Source organism: Hylobates moloch, unplaced genomic scaffold (genome assembly GCF_009828535.3).
Source record: "Hylobates moloch isolate HMO894 unplaced genomic scaffold, HMol_V3 SCAFFOLD_12, whole genome shotgun sequence".
In the NCBI taxonomy this organism is placed as follows: Eukaryota; Metazoa; Chordata; class Mammalia; order Primates; family Hylobatidae; genus Hylobates; species Hylobates moloch.
In genome coordinates this window covers 36489993-36509150 of record NW_026652287.1, presented here as the reverse complement: position 1 = coordinate 36509150, position 19158 = coordinate 36489993, and the positions used below count along the sequence as shown (strand labels likewise).

The following is a 19158-nucleotide window of genomic DNA, read 5'->3' as shown; positions in this document are numbered from 1 at the left end:
CTCTGGGGAACACAGAATACGTGGTTAGTGCAGAGTCCCGCGGGCAGGCTTTCAGTCGCAGCTCCACCACTTACCAGCTATGGGGCCTCCCCTCACCGCGCCTCAATTTCCCCATCTGTAAAATGGGAGTCATCATAGAACCTGCCGCGCACGGTTCTGGTTTGGATTTTCCAAGGGAAGAATTTTGGGGTTTGGATTTTCCAAAGGAAGATGTGTAAAGGGTTTGGAAGAGCGTGGTGACACTCCTTAGCAAGTGTTCTGGGAGGGTTGCGTTAACAGAATGCTCCTATGGTGCCTTCTACAGAGGAAGAATTCAAAATAAGGGAGGTGCTGGTGTCCCTCACGTCACCATGAACTCCCATGTCAGGCCTCTAGGAGCACCATCATTATCCCCATTTCACTGAGTAGGACACTGAACCCTCGTATCAGGATCTGTCCTTCTCGTGGGCCTGGGTCTCACCGCCATGCACGGCTAATTTTGTATTGTTTCTAGAGACAGGGACTTGCCATGTTGCCCAGGCTGATCTTGAACTCCTGGGCTCATGCGATCCTCCCACCGCAGCCTCCCAAAGTGCTGGGATTACAGGCATGACCCACCACACCTGGCCCTAAACATGTGACTTGATGAATGACGGGAGATGGGGCAGCAGAGGTGGGCAGGGCCTTGAAGGCTGACGGGCTGGGAGCTGTCCTTCCTGGAGACTCTGAGGAGCGGGGGGACTATAAGCAGGGAAGGGGCGGTATAAGACTGGGGCTTGAGAAAGCTTGTAAGAAGCTTCCAGAGAAGACAGAGAGCAGGCCCCCAGGCTGACCAGGGTCTCCTCTCCCATCAGAGCGGGAAGCTGAGCCGAGAGCTGGACTTCGTCAGCCACCATGTCCGCACCAAGCTGGATGAGCTCAAGCGACAAGAGGTGTCGCGGCTGCGGATGCTGCTCAAGGCCAAGATGGACGCCGAGCAGGATCCCAGTGAGCAGGGGCAGGGCGGGAGGGACAGGGAGGGAGGGGTGGGGAAGCGTGGCCTCGCTCCCGGCCTCCAGGTGGTTGTGTGCTAGGCAGGTGAGGCCCCCCTCCCCGCTGTGAAATGTGCTGAAATGTGCGTGGCAGATTGCCCCAGTGTTCCTCCTAGCATGATTTAATATTAACATTACAATGTTGTTGGTTTATATTCTGTTTCCATTTGTTGTTTTTAAAAATCTTTATCATGGGCTGGGCACAGTGGCCCACGCCTGTAATCCCAGTACTTTGGGAGGCTGAGGCAGGCAGATTACCTGAGGTCAGGAGTTTGAGACTACCCTGGCCAACATGGTGAAACCTCATCTCTGCTAAAAATACTAAATTAGCTGGGAATGGTGGCGCATGCCTGTAATCCCAGCTGCTCAGGAGGCTGAGGCAGGAGAATTGGTTGAACTCGGAAGGCAGAGGTTGCAGTGAGCCAAGATCGTGCCATTGCACTCCAGCCTGGGCAACAGAGTGAAACTCTGACTCAAAAAAGAAAAAAAAAATCATTGTCATTTATAATTCTGGTAGAGGCTGGGTGCACTGGCTTACGCCTGCAATTCCAACACTTTTTGAGGCAGGAGAATCACTCGAGCCCAGAAGTTCAAAACCAGCCTGGGCAACATAGCAAGACCCCTGTCTCTATAAAAAATATTAAAAAATGAGCTGGGCATGGTAATGCATGCCTGTGGTCCCACCTCCTTAGGAAGCTGAGGTGGGAGGATCGTTGAGCCTGGGATGTGACTGTAGTGAGCCATGACTGTGCCACTGTACTCCAGCCAGGGCAACAGAACAAGACCCCATCTCAAAAAAAAAAAAGTTGAAAGAACTTCAAACTTGGGCTGGGCGCAGTGGCTCACGCCTGTAATCCCACCACTTTGGGAGGCCGAGACAGGCGGATCACGAGGTCAGGAGATTGAGACCATCCTGGCTAATACAGTGAAATCCCATCTCTACTAAAAATACAAAAAATTAGCCGTGCGTGGTAGCGGGCACCTGTAGTCCCAGCTACTTGGGAGGCTGAGGCAGGAGAATGGCGTGAACCCGAGGTGGAGCTTGCAGTGAGCCGAGATTGTGCCACTGCACTCCAGCCTGGGCGACAGAGCGAGACTCCGTCTCAAAAAAAAAAAAAAAAGAAAGATATTAGCTAAGCAAGGAGAAACAGTGCCCAGCCTTTTTTTTTTTTTTTGTGAGACGGAATCTCGCTCTGTCTCCCAGGCTGCACTACAGTGGCGTGATCTCAGCTCACTGCAACCTCCGCCGCCTGGGTTCAAGTGATTCTCCTGCCTCAGCCTCCCAAGTAGCTGGGATTACAGGTGTGTGCCACCACGCCTGGCTAATTTTGTATTTTTAGTAGAGACTGGATTTTGCCATGTTGGCCAGGCTGGTCTTGAATTCCTGACTTCAAGTCATCCTCCCATCTCGGCCTACCAAAGTGCTGGGATTACAGGCCTGAGCCACCGGCCCTGGCCCCTATCTCAAGGTCTTTAATGTAATCCCATCCGCCAGGACCCCTTAGCCCTGAAAGTTCATGCATTCACAGGTGCCAGGGATCCGGATGTGGATATCTTTTAGGGCACCAGTATCCAGCTGCCACAACACCCAGGCTCGTCCTGTCCCTCCTCTGCCCAGAGCCTGCCCCCGGCACCCCAGTGCCCTCAGGCCTGCGTTCACGTTCCTCTTGGCTGCTCGGAGCCTGGGTGGACCTTGGCCACACCCGCCCGACCCCACCCTTCCCCTATGCACCCTGACCTTCTTGTGTCAGCATTTTTAGAAATTGCTGGCGTCCAGCCTCGGGACCTTTGTCCGTTCACCCCGCTGTCCCGTGACATCCTTTCTCAGGGCTCTTTGCCTGGTCCATGGACCTTCCATCTCCCCTGGAATGTCACCTCCTCAGAGTGTCACTGCCCCGGCTGTCCTGTGTGAAGGAGCCCTTGTTTTATTTGTGTCCTTGGTATTCCTTTGTTCATCCCTTGGTCGTCTGTTCTCTGTCTCTCTAGACTGGGTGCTCCAAGAGGCAGAACTCTTTTGGTTGTTGTTGTTTTTGAGACAGAGTCTCACTCTGTCGCCCAGGCTGGAGTGCAGTGGCACAATCTTGGCTCACTGCAAACTCTGCCTCCCAGGTTCAAGCAATTCTCCTGCATCAGCCTCCTGAGTATCTGGGATTACAGGTGCCTGCCACCATACCTGGCTAATTTTGTATTTTTAGTAGAGACAGGGTTTCACCATGTTGGCCAGGCTAGTCTCGAACTCCTGACCTCAGGTGATCCACCCGCCTCGGCCTCCCAAAGTGCTGAGATTACAGGCATGAGCCACCCTGCCTGGCCTCCAAGAGTCAGAATTCTGTCATCATCTGATTCCTGCTGTGTCCACAGTGGCCGGCGCTGGGTCAGCCTGGAATAGCGGCTCAACACACGTCGCTGGCACAAATAATTAATTTGAGATTCAGTTTGTACCTGTGTCTTGCACGCCTGTCACCCCTCTGGGCTCAGCCAGGGCCGGAGCTGCCTCCACTGCAGCCTGGGTCTCCCAAATTCTAACTGCAGCCTGGGTCTCCCAAATTCTAGGGGTGTGTGTGTGTGTGTGTGTGTGTGTGTGTGTGTAAATTCTAGGGGTGTGTGTGTGTGTGTGTGTGTGTGTGTGTGTGTCTTTCTCCCCACCTAACCAAGGGCCACTGGAGGCCACAACCAGGCTGATTCATTGATTCATTTTGGGTCCAGCATTGCACAGTGCAGGCCTGGGCCCCTAGAGGCCTCGGAAGATGTGCGTGCAGTGAGTAAGTGTGTGTTGGCAGCGTGTGCGCTGTCCCTTCCTGCCTAGAAACCCTACCCCTTCGTGACCACTTGGAAACTCCCATACAAGGGAGGCTGCACTTGTTTGCTGAGGCTGCTGTAACCAAGTACCACCGACCAGGTGCTTCAGCAACAGAACTTGACTGTCTCGTGGCCTGCAGTCAGAGTCCAAAGTGAAAGTATTGGCAGGGCTGGTTCCTTCTGGGGCTGTGAGGGAGGCTCTGTACCAGGCCCCTCTCCTTGGCTTGCAGATGGCCGTCTTCTCCCTGCATCTTCACACCATCTTTCCTCTGTGTGTGCCTGGCCCAAATTTCTCCTTTCATTGTTAATTATTATTATTATTAATTAATTTATTTATTTTTTTCCGAGACAGAGTTTTGCTCTCGTTGCCCAGGCTGGAGTGCAGTGGCGTGATCTCAGCTCACTGCAACCTCTGCCTGCCGGGTTCAAGTGATTCTCCTGCCTCAGACTCCCAAGTAGCTGGGATTACAAGCACGTGCCACCACGCCTGGATAATTTCGTATTTTTAGTACAGATGGAGTTTCGCCATGTTGGGCAGGCTGGTCTCAAATTCCTGACCTCAGGTGATCCACCCGCCTTGGCCTCCCAAAGTGCTAGGATTACAGCTGTGAGCCACCACCCCCGGCCTATTATTTCAAGACAAGGTTTCACTTCTATCACCCAGGCTGGAGTGCAGTGCTGCCATCTCGGCTCACTGCAACCTCCCCCTCCCACGCTCAAGTGATTCTCCTGCCTTAGGCTCCTGAGCAGCTGGGACTACAGGCACACACCACTGCACACAGCTAATCTTTGTATTTTTTGTAGAGATGGGGTTTTACCATGTTGCCCTGGCTGGCCTCAAATGCCTGAGCCCAGTTGATCCTCCCACCTCAGTCTCCCAAAGTGCTGGGATTACAGGCATGAGCCACTGCACCCAGCCATAAATTTCTGCCTTTTATAAGGTCACCAGTCATGTTGGATTAGGGCCCACAGTAAAGACCTCATCTTAACCTGGTTCCCTCTATAAAGACCTAGTCTCCAAATCGGGTCACATTCTGAGGTACTGGGGCTTAGGACTTCAACATAGAAACTCAGGAGCATGCAATTTAACCCCTAAGACTGGTTGATGCTTTATCAGAAATTTTGATGTTTTTCTTTTGTTTGTATTTATTATTTGTTTATTTATTTATTTTTCAGACAGTGTCTCACTCTGTCACCAGGCTGGAGTGCAGTGACGTGATCTCAGCTCACTGCAACCTCCGCCTCCTGGGTTCCAGTGATTCCGCTGCCTCAGCCTCCCAAGTAGCTGGGGCTACAGGTGCGCACCACCATGCCCAGCTAATTTTTTGTGTTTTTAGTAGAGATAGGGTTTCACCATGTTGGCCAGGACGGTCTTAATCTCTTGATCTTGTGATCCGCCCACATCGGCCTCCCAAAGTGCTGGGATTACAGGTGTAAGCCACCGTGCCCAGCCTTGTTTGTTTTTTTAAAGAGTGGTTGAGGCTGGGTGCGGTGGCTTATGCCTGTAATCCCAACACTTTGGGAGGCCGAGGTGGGTGGATCACCTGAGGTCAGGAGTTCAAGACCAGCCTGGCCAACATGGTGAAACCCTATTTCTACTAAAAATACAAAAATTAGCCGGCTGTGGTGGCACGCACCTGTAATCCCAGTTACTCAGGAGGCTGAGGAAGGAGGATTGCTTGAGCCTGGGAGGCGGAGGTTGCAGTGAGCCGAGATCCTGACACTGCAGAGTGAAACCCTGTCTCCAAAACAACAAAAAAAAAGAAGGAAAAGAAAGAAAGAAATGGTTGAGTGTCATCGTTTTGGATGTCCAGTGGCTGGTTCCCATCCTTGCTCTGCCACTTTCTAGCTGGTACCCTAGACCAGTCACAATCCCTCAAGGGGTCTCAGTTTTCACATTCATAAAATAGGGATAATCATAGAACCCATGTTGTCAGGATTTTGTGGAAAGTAAATGAATTAATACAGTTAAAGTGCTTAGGGCATGGCCTGGCATCTAGTAAGTGGGCAGTACATGTTAGTTTTTATTATGGTTATTATTGTAAGCATCAGACTCAGTTGTGGGATCACCTCCTCCAGGAAGCCCTCCCTGATTGCCCCGGGCTCAAGCTGTCTTCTGGGCTTCCCTAGTGCCGTCCGTGACTTCTTTAGAGCATGTCTGGCCCAAAATGGGGGTTCTGAAAGAACATGCCCTGAGGTGTTGGACTCTTCCCTCTCTTCCAGATGTACAGGTGGATCATCTGAATCTCCTGAAACAGTTTGAACACCTGGACCCTCAGAACCAGCATACATTCGAGGCCCGCGACCTGGAGCTGCTGATCCAGACGGTAGTGGGAGTGGGTCCAGAGGCAGAGGATTGAGGGTAGCTTTGCGGAAGGGGAGAAGGGGACAGAGTCCCAGACGTGAGCCAGCTCACCATTCCTGCTGGTGTTCTCTGAGGTTGGAGGCTGGTAGAGGGCTGAGTGGTTTCTTTTCTTTTTTTTTTTTTTTTGAGACGAAGTCTCACTATTTTCCCCCAGGCTGGAGTGCAATGGCACAATCTCGGCTCACTGCAACCTCCGCCTCCCGGGTTCAAGTGATTCTCCTGCCTCAGCCTCCCGAGTAGCTAGGATTACAGGTGCCTGCCATCACGCCTGGATAATTTTTGTATTTTTGGTAGAGACAGGATTTCACCATGTTGGCCAGGCTGGTCTTGAACTCCTGACCTCAGGTGATCCACCCGCCTTGGCCTCCCAAAGTGCTGGGATTACAAGCATGAGCCACCGCGCCCAGCTCTTCTTATAGTGATACCCATCGTAATCCAGCAGCCCATCATCTTAACTAATTACGTCCGCAAACACTCTATTTCCAAATAAGATCACATTCTGAGATTCCAGGTGGACACGAATTTGGGAGTGCGGGGCAGGGGGTGGGGGGGATTTACTATTCAACCTGGTATTAACTCCATTTTACAGAGGTGGAAACTGAGGCACAAAGAGGCTGAGTAACTTGCCCAATGTCACAGAGCTTATGAGATTCGGTCGCAAAGCAAAGCCTAGATTTGAACGCTGGTTCTAAATAGTTAGAAACCTCTTGTTCTTTTTTTAGTTTCTTTTTACTTTTTTTTTTTTTTTCCCTGAGACAGCGTCTTGCTCTGATGCCCAGGCTGGAGTGCAGTGGCACGATCACAGCTCACTGCAGCCTCGACCTCCTGGGCTCAAGCAATCCTCCCACCTGACCCTCCTGAGTAGCTGGGACCAGAGGTGCAAGCCACCGCACCAGGCTAATTTTAAAAATTTTTAGTAGACACAAGGTCTCGCTATGTTACGTGAGTTAGTCTTGAACTCCCGGGCTCAAGTGATCCTCCCACCTCAGCCTCCCAAAGCGCTAGGATTCCAGGCGTGACCCACCTCTCCTAGCCTGACCTCATTTTCTTGGCCGCCTAGCTGTACCTGAAATACATAAATATTAAGTTCACCACATTTGTTGTTCCTATTTACTTATTTCTCCAAGATCTGGAGATTGTGGAGGACTTGAAAGAGGTGGGTTGAAGTTGCTATTGTATAACCATCCCAATCTGTTTTGAATAAAGAGAAGAAAGTGTGTTATGGGGCAGGAGCAGTCATGGAAACCAAAAAGGGTGACATCAGGCTGTCCGCGATGGCTCACGCCTATAATCCCAGCACTTTGGGAGGCTGAGGTGGGCGGATCACCTGAGGTCAGGAGTTTGAGACCAGCCTGGCCAACATGGTGAAACTTCATTTCTACTAAAAATACAAAAATCAGCCAGGCCTGGTGACACATGCCTATGATCCCAGCTACTCGAAAGGCCGAGGCAGGAGAATCACTTGAACCCGGGAGGCAGAGGTTCAAGTGAGGCAGTGAGCAGAGATTGTGTCACTGCACTCCAGCCTGGGCAACAGAGCAAGACTCCCTCTTAAAAAAAAAAAAGAAAAGAAAAGAAAAAAGGGACATCAGGACATGAGACATAGGACAGGTAGAGGCTGGGGCTGCCCTCAGCCAGGTTCAGGGCCAAGGGCCTGCCATTTACAGGCTGGAATTGGGGGCTGGGCAGAGGGGGCAGAGGGGAATGACCCTGTGCCTTTCCCCAGGCCACCCGGGACCTTGCCCAGTACGATGCAGCCCATCATGAAGAGTTCAAGCGCTACGAGATGCTTAAGGAACACGAGAGACGGCGTTATCTGGAGTCACTGGGAGAGGAGCAGAGAAGGGAGGCAGAGAGGAAGCTGGAAGAGCAACAGCGCCGGCACCGCGAGCACCCCAAAGTCAACGTGCCTGTAAGGACCCCATTCGTGTCCATCCACTCCCTACCACATCCTATTAAAACCCAAGACAAGAAAGCAGTTAAAGAACTACAATTCCCAGGGGCCCTCAAGGCAGAAACTTCCTGTTACTGTACCTGGCTGCTCCAGGGGCTGCTGGGAGTTGTAGTTTTCTTGCTTGAGGGACATAATGTTTGTTGGATGGGGGTAAAGGGATATTTGGTTTTATCCCATGGCATCCAGACTTCTTGCTCATCAGCTCCCGGCTCTCCCCTCCACAGGGCAGCCAAGCCCAGTTGAAGGAGGTGTGGGAGGAGCTGGATGGACTGGACCCCAACAGGTTTAACCCCAAGACCTTCTTCATACTGCATGGTAAGGTGGGGAGGGAGTTCCAGAGCCAGGATGAACCCTAGACTCTGACCCTTCTAGGACCTGAATGCTAAGAGGGGTGTGTGTGTCCCAGGAGGGCTTAGTCAGGCCCAAGAGCCGAGCCTATGTCCCCTGGTTGACCAGACAGCCCTGCTTCTCCCGGCTATAAGGCTAGGATTTGCATGGAAGGGTTGGGCCTCTTTTCTAGCAAACACCAGACCCCGGGGTTCTAAGGACAGCTGGTGTCCACTGTAAACAAACCAGGCTTAGCTAGGCCTGGACCCTCTGCCCACAGCAGCCCAGAAGAAACCCTGGTCCCCTCTGAGAGCCCTGTCGCTAGGACTGGGTTGTTCCCTAAGAACCAGGCCTCCAGAGGCCTGGAAAGCCCTTTCTGTTTTTCTTTTTCCCTTTTTTTTTTTTTTTTTTGAGATAGTCTTGCTCTATTGCCCAGGCTGGAGTGCAGTGGCGTGACCTCGGCTCACTGCCACCCCCTGCCCTCCACCTCCTGGGTTCAAGTGATTCTCCTGCCTCAGCCTCCCGAGTAGCTGGGATTACAGGCATGTACCACCATGCCTGGCTAACTTTTGTATTTTTAGTAGAGATGGGGTTTCACCATGTTGGCCAGGCTGGTCTCGAACTCTCAACCTCATGTGATCTGCCCCCCTCAGCCTCCCAAAGTGCTAGGATTACAGGCGTGAGTCACTGCACCTGGCCTCGAAAGCCCTTTCTCTATGGTGGATCAAAGGCATACTCCCCTCAGTCTGTCTCTTCGTGTCTGGAAATGTGGCCTGGGGTTCCCAAGCCCCCTCAGATAAGCCCAGCACCCTGTCCCAGAATCTGCAGCCCGTCAGAAGAGCTTAGCAAGGCCTGACTCATTCATTCAGCAAACCTTTCCTAAGTTCCCTCTAAGGACCAAGCTTTGTCAAGACCTTATGGATACAACTGTAAACAAAACAAAGTACCTCCCCCTCAGACCCAGTGATCAGGCATACAGATCATACCATACTTTAGTAACTCCAAGAGACTGTACAGTATGAGAGGTGCTAGCATTTTATGTAAGCTGCCAATTAAATTAACGTACCATTGAAAACAAGATGCGTCCTGGGCTGGGTGCAGTGGCTCTCACGTCTGTAATCCCAGCACTTTGGTAGGCCGAGGTGGAAGATGGCTTGAGCCCAGGAATTCAAGACCAGCCTGTACAACAAAGTGAGAACCTGTCTCTATTAAAAAGAAAAAAAAAAAAAAGACCAGGCGTGGTTGCTCACACCTATAATCCCAGCACTTTGGGAGGTTGAGGTGGGAGGATCACCTAAGGTCAGGAGTTCAAGACCAGCCTGGCCAACATGGTGAAACTCCATCTCCACAAAAATACCAAAATTAGCCGGGCGCGGTGGCTCACGCTTGTAATCCCAGCACTTTGGGAGGCCGAGGCAGGCGGATCACGAGGTCAGGAGATCGAGACCACGGTGAAACCCCGTCTCTACTAAAAATACAAAAAAATTAGCCGGGCGTGGTGGCGGGCGCCTGTAGTCCCAGCTACTCGGAGAGGCTGAGGCAGGAGAATGGCGTGAACCCGGGAGGCGGAGCTTGCAGTGAGCCGAGATTGCGCCACTGCACTCCAGCCTGGGCGACAGAGCGAGACTCCGTCTCAAAAAAAAAAAAAAAAAAAAAAAAAAAAAAAAAAAAAAAATACCAAAATTAGCCAGGCATGATCGTGGGTGTCTATAATCCCAGCTACTCGGGAGGCTGAGGTGGAAGAATCACTTGAACCCGGGAGGCGGAGGTTGCAGTGAGCCAAGATCGTGCCATTGCACTGCAGCCTGGGTGACAGAGCAAGACTCCATCTCAAAAAAACGAACAAAAAAATAAAAAAAAAAGGTGCATCCCTATTTCAGGGGTGATAAAATAGAAGAACACAAAAGTGCATCTCAGAATCAACGAAGGTTCTAGGCTGGGTGTGGTGGCTTACGCCTGTAATCCCAACACTTTGGGAGGCCGAGGCGGGTGGGTCCCTTGAGGCCAGGAGTTGGAGACCAGCCTGGCCAACATGGCAAAACCCAGTCTCTACTAAAAATTCAAAAATTAAAAAAAAAAATAGAAAAATTAGCCAGGCATGGTAGTGCTCGCCTATAGTCCCAGCTACTCAGGAGGCTGAGGCAGGAGAATGGCTTGAACTCGGGAGGCGGAAGGCGGGGGTTGCAATGAGCTGAGATCACACTGCTGCACTCCAGCCTAGGCAACAGAGTGAGACTCTGTCTCAAAAAACAATAAAAAGTAAAAAAGAATCAAAGAAGATTCTGTAATGGGGTCTCAGGTAGTGACGTGTACTACCTCGCAGCCTCAACCACCCAGGTTCAAGTGATCCTCCCCCTCAGCCTCCCAAGCGTCTGGGACCACAGGCACGTACCACTATGCCTGGCTAATTTTTTAAATTTTTAGTAAAGGCAAGATTTTACCATGTTGCCCAGGCTGGTCTCAAACTCCTATGCTCAAGCGATCCACCTATCTTGGCTCCCAAAGTGCTGGGGTTACAAGCATGAGCCATCCCACCAGGCACCACCCCCCCGCCTTTTTTTTTTTGAGACAGGATTCTTGCTATGTTGCCCAGGCTGGACTCAAACTCCAGGCCTCAAACAATCCTCCTGCCTCAGTCGCCTGAGTAGCTGAGACTGCAGGCATGTGCCACTGCACCCAGCTTTAAACATGTTTAATTGTACAGTTCAATAGTATTAAGTATATTTACACTGTCATGCAACCAATTCTGAGAGCTCTTCATCTCGCACAACTGAAACTGTATCCATTAAACCACTTGCCCTCCCCTTCTTCCCCGCTCTCTAGCAACCACCATTCTATTTTCTGTCTCTATGATTTTGACTATTTTAGGTACTTCGTGCGAGTAGAATCTTTTAGTATTTGTCGCGTGTGTGTGCACATGTGTGTGTGTGTGTGGCTTATTTCACTTAGCATAATGGTGAGGAACTGAAGTTTTCATTCTACTGGATATTAATTTCTATTTCAATTGCCCCATGTGGCTAGTGGCTGCTGTACTGGAGTCCCAGCACAGCTCTAGAGAGGACATTTGGGCTGGATGCGGTGGCTCACACCTGTAATCCCAGCACTTTGGGAGGCCGAGGTGGGTGGATCCCTTGAGTCCAGGAGTTCAAGGCTAGCCTGGGCAACATGGCTACATCTCTACAAATAACCCATCTCTACAAATAAAATACACAAATTAGCTGGGTGTGGTGGCGTGCATCTGTAGTCCCGGCTCCTCGGGACCCAGAGGTGGGAGGATCACTTGAGCCCAGGAATTCAAGGCTGCAGTGAGCTATGATCATACCAGTGCCCTACAGCCTGGGCAACAGAGTGAGACCCTGTCTCAAAAAAATAAAAAATAGGCTGGGCTCAGTGGCTCACGCCTGTAACCCCAGCACTTTCAGAGGCTGAGGAGGGCAGATCACGAGCTCAAGAGATCAAGACCGGCCGGGCGCCGTGGCTCACGCCTGTAATCCCAGCACTTTGGGAGGCCGAGGCGGGCGGATCACGAGGTCAGGAGATCGAGACCATCCTGGCTAACACAGTGAAACCCCGTCTCTACTAAAAATACAAAAAAATTAGCCGGGCGAGGTGGCAGGCGCCTGTAGTCCCAGCTACAAGGGAGGCTGAGTCAGGAGAATGGCGTGAACCCCGGGGGGCGGAGCCTGCAGTGAGCCGAGATCGCGCCACTGCACTCCAGCCTGGGTGAAAGAGCGAGACTCCGTCTCAAAAAAAAAAAAAAAAAAAAAAAAAAAAGAGATCAAGACCATCCTGGCCAACATAGTGAAACCCCATCTCTGCTAAAAATACAAAAATTATCTGGGCGTGGTGGTGCGTACCTGTAGTCCCAGCTACTCAGGAGGCTGAGGCAGGAGAATCACTTAAACCCTGGAGGTGGAGGTTGCAGTGAGCTGAGATCACGCCACTGCACTCCAGCCTGGCAACAGAGCGAGACTCCGTCCAAAAATAAATAAATAAAATAAATAAATAAATAAATAAATAAATAAATAAATAATAAATAGGCCAGATGCGGTGGCTCACCCCTATAATCCCAGCACTTTGGGAAGCCAAGGCAGGTGGATCCCTTGAGCCCAGGAGTTCAAGACCAGCCAGGGTAACATGGCAAAACCCCATCTCTACGAAAACAAATACAAAAATTAGCTGGGTGTGGTGGTGTGCATCTGTAGTCCCAGCTACTTGGGAGGCTGAGGTAGGAGGATCGCTTGAGCCGAGGAGTTCAGGCTTCAGTGAGCTATGATCACACCATTGCACTCCAGCCTGGGTGACAGAGTGAGACCCTGTCTCTAAAAAATAAAAAAATAAAAACCTTATTTAATCTTTTTAATCAGGCAGTCCCTACAGACCAGAATAGGTTCAGAGCAACTCCCTATACGTTTTTTTATTTTTTATTTTTAGAGATGGGGTTTTCCTTGGTCACCCAGGCTGGAGTGCAGTGGCGTGATCATGGCTCACTGCAGCCCAGACCTCCTGGGCTCAAGTGATTCTCCCACCTTAACCTCTAGAGTAGCTGGGATCATAGGTGCACACCACCATGCCCAGCCAATTTTTAAATTTTTTTTTTTTTTTTTTTTTTTGAGGCAGAGTCTCGCTCTGTTGCCCAGGCTGGAGTGCAATGGCGTGATCTTGGCACGCTGCAACCCCCACCTCCCGGGTTCAAGCTATTCTCCTGCCTCAGCCTCCTGAGTAGCTGGGATTACAGGCACTTGGCATTATGCCTGGCTATTTTTTGTATTTTTGTAGAGACAGGGTTTTACCATGTTGGCCAGGCTGGTCTTGAACTCCTGACTTCAGGTGATGCTCTTGCCTTAGCCTTCCAAAGTACTGGGATTACAAGCATGAGCCCCTAAGTTCGGCCCCTACATTTTCTTTTTTTTGAGACGGAGTCTTGCTCTATCATCCAGGCGGGAATGCAGTGGCGTGATCTCAGCTCACTGCAAGCTCTGCCTCCCAGGTTCACGCCATTCTCCTGCCTCAGCCTCCCAAGTGGCTGGGACTACAGGCGCCCGCCACCACGCCCGGCTAATTGTTTTGTATTTTTTTAGTAGAGACGGGGTTTCACCATGTTAGCCAGGATGGTCTCGATCTCCTGACCTCATGATCCGCCCGCCTCGGCCTCCCAAAGTGCTGGGATTACAGGCGTGAGCCACCGCCTACATTTTCTTTAATCTTAATCAATTTAAATTTAAACAGCCCATGTGGCTAGCGGCTACTGTATTGGACAGCGCAGATCCAGAGTTTAGGCAGAGAAGAGACCCCCAGGCCTGAGCCCTGGGCCGCACTAGCATGTGGAGGTCAGGAAGAGGATGGAGCCGTTAAAGGAGATGGAGGGGCAGCCAGAGAGAACAGAATCATGTTCTGGAAGCCAAGGGCAGAAAGTCAAGTCAGATGCAGGCGGAACTTAACCACTGGATTTGCAAGATGAGGGTTCCTGGCCTCCTCCGCAGGAGCAAGGTTGTGCTTGTCTGAGGGAGCCGAGGAAGGAGGAGGGCCGGTGGTGAGGGCAGGAAGTGTGGCTGACCGAGCCGGAAGCCCTGCAGCTGTGGGGTCTACGTTGGTAGGAGAGGCTCCCCTCACAACTGGAGTCAGCACTGGCCTGGTTCTCTGGGAGGCAGAGGTCCCTGATAACCCTGGAGCTGACTCTGTGTCCCGAGTACTGAATGCCAGGGCTAGAGAATACTGCATGACAGTGACCCAAGCATGTTTCCCTGAACCCTCCCTGTCATCTATTCCATTCTCAACCCCCTGGTCGCTAGGCAGTGGCCCTAGCAACGGGCCTAGTGGGGTGCTAAAGCTTGGGGGCCACTGTCCCACCGCGGGATACCCGTAGTTACCTGTCCTCTGATAACAGACCCCACATCAGCCCAAAATTTCTTCACCAGGGACCTGACGCACCCCGTCCTCGGTCCCCTGAGATACCTTGCTATCCCCTTCCCTTCAGATATCAACAGTGATGGTGTCCTGGATGAGCAGGAGCTGGAGGCCCTCTTCACCAAGGAGGTGAGCATCTTGGAAGCCTCGGGCACCTGGAGGGACGCCCAAATCAGCCACTTGTTTCCTCCTAGCAGTCCCCTTAAATCCCCCTGGGTGAGAGCTCAGTGAAAACTACAACTCCCATCAGCCCCTGGGGCAAAAACGGCTCCCAGGAGTGGTGGCGTGCCCAAAGGACTGCTGGGAGTTGAAGTTGTCGGGAATGAGCTCGCTGGAGACCTCTCAATGCTGTCTGCCTCTGGCTTGCTCCTGCAGCTGGAGAAAGTGTACGACCCAAAGAATGAGGAGGACGACATGCGGGAGATGGAGGAGGAGCGACTGCGCATGCGGGAGCATGTGATGAAGAATGTGAGGTGGGGGCCAGGCGGGGGAGAGGACGGGGCCCCAGCTCTGTCACTCACCCTTATCTGGCTCCCCAGGTGGACACTAACCAGGACCGCCTCGTGACCCTGGAGGAGTTCCTCGCATCCACTCAGAGAAAGGAGTTTGGGGACACCGGGGAGGGCTGGGAGGTGAGAACATGGGGAATACTCGGGGTCCTGAACCTCGCTCGCTTCCAGCCATGACCTTTCTTTAACAAACTCAGGCCCTTTCTCTTTCTCTCTGGGTCTCCGTCCATTCTCCTGGGTCACTGCATCCCTATCTCTGGGTCTCCCATGTCTCTAGGACTCTTTTTATTATTTATTTATTTTGAGACGGAGTCTCACTCCGTCGCCCAGGCTGCAGTGCAGTGGCACGATCTCGGCTCACTGCAGCCTTCACCTTCCAGGTTCAAGCAATTCTCCCAGCTCATCCTCTTGAGTTGCTGAGATTACAGGTGCGTGCCACCACACCCAGCTGATTTTTGTATTTTTAGTAGAGATGGGATTTCACCATGTTGGCCAGGCTGGTCTCAAACTCCTGACCTCAGGTTATCCACCCACCTTGGCCTCCCAAAGTGCTGGGATTAGAGGTGTGATTTTTTTTTTTTTTTTGAAACAGGGTCTTGCTCTGTCGCATAGGCTGGAGCCCAGTGGTGCGATCTCGGCTCACTGCAACCTCTGCCTCTTGGATTCAAGCGATCCTCCCATCTCAGCCTCATGAGTAGCAGGGATTACAGGCGTGAGCCACCACGCCTGGCTAATTTTTGTATTTTTTGTAGAGATGGGGTTTTGCCATATTGGCCAGGCTGCTCTAGAACTGCTGGACTCAAGCAATCCACCTGACCTGGCCTCCCTAAGTGCTGGGATTACAGGCATGCACCACCGCACGACACCTGGCTAGTTTTTGTATTTTTTGATAGAGTCGGGGTTTTGCCATGTTGGCCAGGCTGCCCTGAAACTCCCGGACTCAAGCTATCCACCCTCCTCAGCCTCCCAAAGTGCTGGGATTACCCAGGCTGGAGTGCAGGGGTGTTGTCATGGCCCACTGCAGCCTCAAACTCCTGTCCTCAAGTGATCCTCCTGCCTGAGCCTCCCTATTAGCTGGGACTACAGGCACATGTCAGCATGCCTAGCTAATCTAGCTCATTCTTTTATTTATTTATTTATTTATTTAATTATATTTTTTGAGACAGGGTCTCCTGTCACCCAGGCTGGAGTGCCGTGGCATAATCATAGTTCACTGCAGCCTCGAATTCCTAGGCTCAGGTGATTCTGCTTCCTTAGCCTCCTGAGTAACTGGGACTACAGGCACATACCACCATGCCCAGCTAATCTAGGTCTCTGTTTTATTTATTTATTTTTCAATACAGAGTTTTGTTCTTGTTGCCCAGGCTGGAGTGCAATGGTGTGGTCTCAGCTCACTGCAACCTCCACCTCCCAGGTTCAAGCAATTCTCCTGCCTCAGCCTCCTGAGTAGCTGGGATTATAGGCGTGTACCACCACGCCCAGCTAATTTTGTGTTTTTAGTAGAGACGGGGTTTCTCCATGTTGGTCAGGCTCGTCTCGAACTACTGACCTCAGGTGAGCCACCCACCTTGGCCTCCCAAAGTGCTGGGATTACAGATGTAAGCCACTGCGCCTGGCCTATTTCTATATATTTTTCAAGATGCCCAGCCAATTTTCTGTAGAGACAGGGTCTCGCTATGCTGCCCAGGCTGATCTTGAACTCCTGGTGTCAAGTGATCCTTCCCACCTTGGCCTCCCAAAGTCCTGGGATTACAGGCGTGAGCTATGGTGCCCGGCCTTGTCTCTCGGTCTCTATCCCACTCCCACCTCCCACTAGGGCTTCTTTGCCCACCCACATGGCCCTGGCCTCCCAGCCTCCTCTGCACCTCCCCCATTGGCACAACCCTCTCCAACGTGGGTGGGCCGAGGTTGGACCTGTGCCCCTGATGGCCCCTGTGTCCGCCCTGCAGACAGTGGAGATGCACCCTGCCTACACTGAGGAAGAGCTGAGACGCTTTGAAGAGGAGCTGGCTGCTCGGGAGGCAGAGCTGAATGCCAAGGCCCAGCGCCTCAGCCAGGAGACAGAGGCTCTAGGGCGGTCTCAGGGCCGCCTGGAGGCCCAGAAGAGAGAGCTGCAGCAGGTGACAGCGGGGGAAGCTGCTTCCATCCACTGAATCTCTGGCTGCCCTTGTCCATGTCCCCATGGGTGTCCAGAAGCTGGGAAGGCCTGTGGCCACCATGTTAATCACTGGGGGAGCCTCAAGTATTCACCGCCATCTTGAGTAAGGGCAGATGTTTTCCCATCTCTGACGGCTCTGTGGCTGCCATGTTAGATCAGGGCAGTAAGGCTGTAAGTGAGGAGGGAAAGGCCCAGGAGGGGAGAAGAGCAGACTCAGCCATGGATGGGTGAGGGTTTCCCTGTCCCAAAGCAGGACCCAAGCCGTGACTGGAGGGAGAACTGGATCCTTGACTATTATTAAGCCCAACTGTCAATGAAAGAGAAAAACTGAGGCCCACGGAGAAGGGATTGGCCAGTGACCACTTAGCAGGTTGCTGTGAAATCTCAGTTTGGGGACTGAGGCCTGAGCACTTGCAGTGCTAGCGTCACGCCCTCTTGTCTGTGTGACCCCCCCCCCCCCCCCCCCCCCCAGGCCGTGCTGCACATGGAGCAGCGGAAGCAGCAGCAGCAGCAGCAGCAGCAGCAGCAGCAGGGCCACAAGGCCCCGGCCGCTCACCCTGAGGGGCAGCTCAAGTTCCACCCAGACACAGGTGCTGGCCCTAGTCCAGGGAGGAGGGGCTGCAGGGCTGGACCCCTGGGTCTGAGGTTGGAGGGGCTGGGGCCTGGACTCCCAGATCTGAGGGAACAGGGACTGGGGGCCCAGACTCCCAGATCTGAGGGAAGAGGGTCTGGGGGCCCAGACTCCCAGGTCTGAGGGAGGAGGGGATGGGGGTCCGGACTCCTGGGTCTGAGGGAGGAGGGGCTGGGCCTGGACTCCTGACTGTGAGTGAGGAGGGGCTGGGGGCCTGGACCCCTGGGTGTGAGGGAGGAGGGGCTGGGGGCTGGGACCCCTGGGTGTGAGGGAGGAGGGGCTGGGCCTCTGGGGGCCTGGGGGAGGAGGGGTTGGGATGTCCTGTGCCACCATTCCCTCCCTCCATTTCCAGACGATGTACCTGTCCCAGCTCCAGCCGGTGACCAGAAGGAGGTGGACACTTCAGAAAAGAAACTTCTCGAGCGGCTCCCTGAGGTTGAGGTGCCCCAGCATCTGTGATCCTCAGGGACCCCAGCCCTCAGGATTCCTGATGCTCCAAGGCAACTGATGGGCGCTAGATGAAGTGGCACAGTCAGCTTCCCTGGGGGCTGGTGGCATGTTGGGCTCCTGGGGCGGGGGCACGGGCTGGCATTTCATGCATTGCTGCCACCCCAGGTCCACCTGTCTCCACTTTCACAGCCTCCAAGTCTGTGGCTCTTCCCTTCTGTCCTCCGAGGGGCTTGCCTTCTCTCGTGTCCAGTGAGGCACTCAGTGATCGGCTTAACTTAGGGAAGCCCCTCCCCTTTTCCGTCTGTCCCAAGAGGGTCTGCTCTGAGCCTGTGTTCCTAGGTGGCTCGGCCTCAGCTGCCTGGGTTGTGGCCGCCCTAGCATCCTGTATGCCCACAGCTACTGGAATCCCCGCTGCTGCTCCGGGTCAAGCTTCTGGTTGATTAATGAGGGCGTGGGGTGGTCCCTCAAGACCTTCCCCTACCTTTTGAGGAACCAGTGATGCCTGAAAGACAGTGTCCCTTCCACAGCTGGGTGCCAGGGGATCCTCAGTTTAGCCGGTGAACCCTGATACCAGGATCCTGGGCCTCCCTGAACCCCTGGCTTCCAACCAGCTCATCGCCAGCCTCCTCCTGGACCTCTTGGCCCCCAGCCCCTTCCTCACACAGCCCCAGAAGGGTCCCAGAGCTGACCCCACTCCAGGACCTGGGCCCAGCCCCTCAGCCTCATCTGGAGCCCCTGAAGACCAGTCCCACCCACCTTTCTGGCCTCATCTGACACTGCTCCACGTCCTGCTGCGTGTCCTGTTCCGTGTTCCGGTTCCATCCAAATATACTTTCTGGAACAAATGCATGGCTCTGTGCCTGTGTATCTGTACCGGTCCCTCCAAAACGCTATTGCCACATCGCCTGCTGGAGTCCTCATCTTTGAAGACTGGATTCAAGCATCACTTCTGAGAGGCCCAATCCTGGTATCTTTCCGTCTGCCCGTGATGAGTCTGCAGCCTTCACTCAGGGTCCCTTCAGCCACAAGGACAGAAAACCCAAAGCTG

The 19158-nt window shown here is 52.9% G+C and overlaps 1 protein-coding gene across 1 annotated transcript in view; it reads left to right on the top strand.

The window, feature by feature from the left end:
- NUCB1 (nucleobindin 1) overlaps window positions 1-19158 on the top strand; it is a 27169-nt gene extending 8011 nt beyond the window's left edge. The window contains exons 5-15 of the mRNA XM_058424875.1: window positions 834-966; window positions 6033-6136; window positions 7901-8086; window positions 8353-8443; window positions 14433-14491; window positions 14738-14830; window positions 14902-14994; window positions 16821-16991; window positions 17502-17619; window positions 18013-18160; window positions 18638-19158. Of these exons, the coding sequence (XP_058280858.1) occupies window positions 834-966; window positions 6033-6136; window positions 7901-8086; window positions 8353-8443; window positions 14433-14491; window positions 14738-14830; window positions 14902-14994; window positions 16821-16991; window positions 17502-17619; window positions 18013-18119 (1155 nt within the window). The 3' untranslated portion in view covers window positions 18120-18160; window positions 18638-19158. The remainder of the gene's footprint in view (window positions 1-833; window positions 967-6032; window positions 6137-7900; window positions 8087-8352; window positions 8444-14432; window positions 14492-14737; window positions 14831-14901; window positions 14995-16820; window positions 16992-17501; window positions 17620-18012; window positions 18161-18637) is intronic.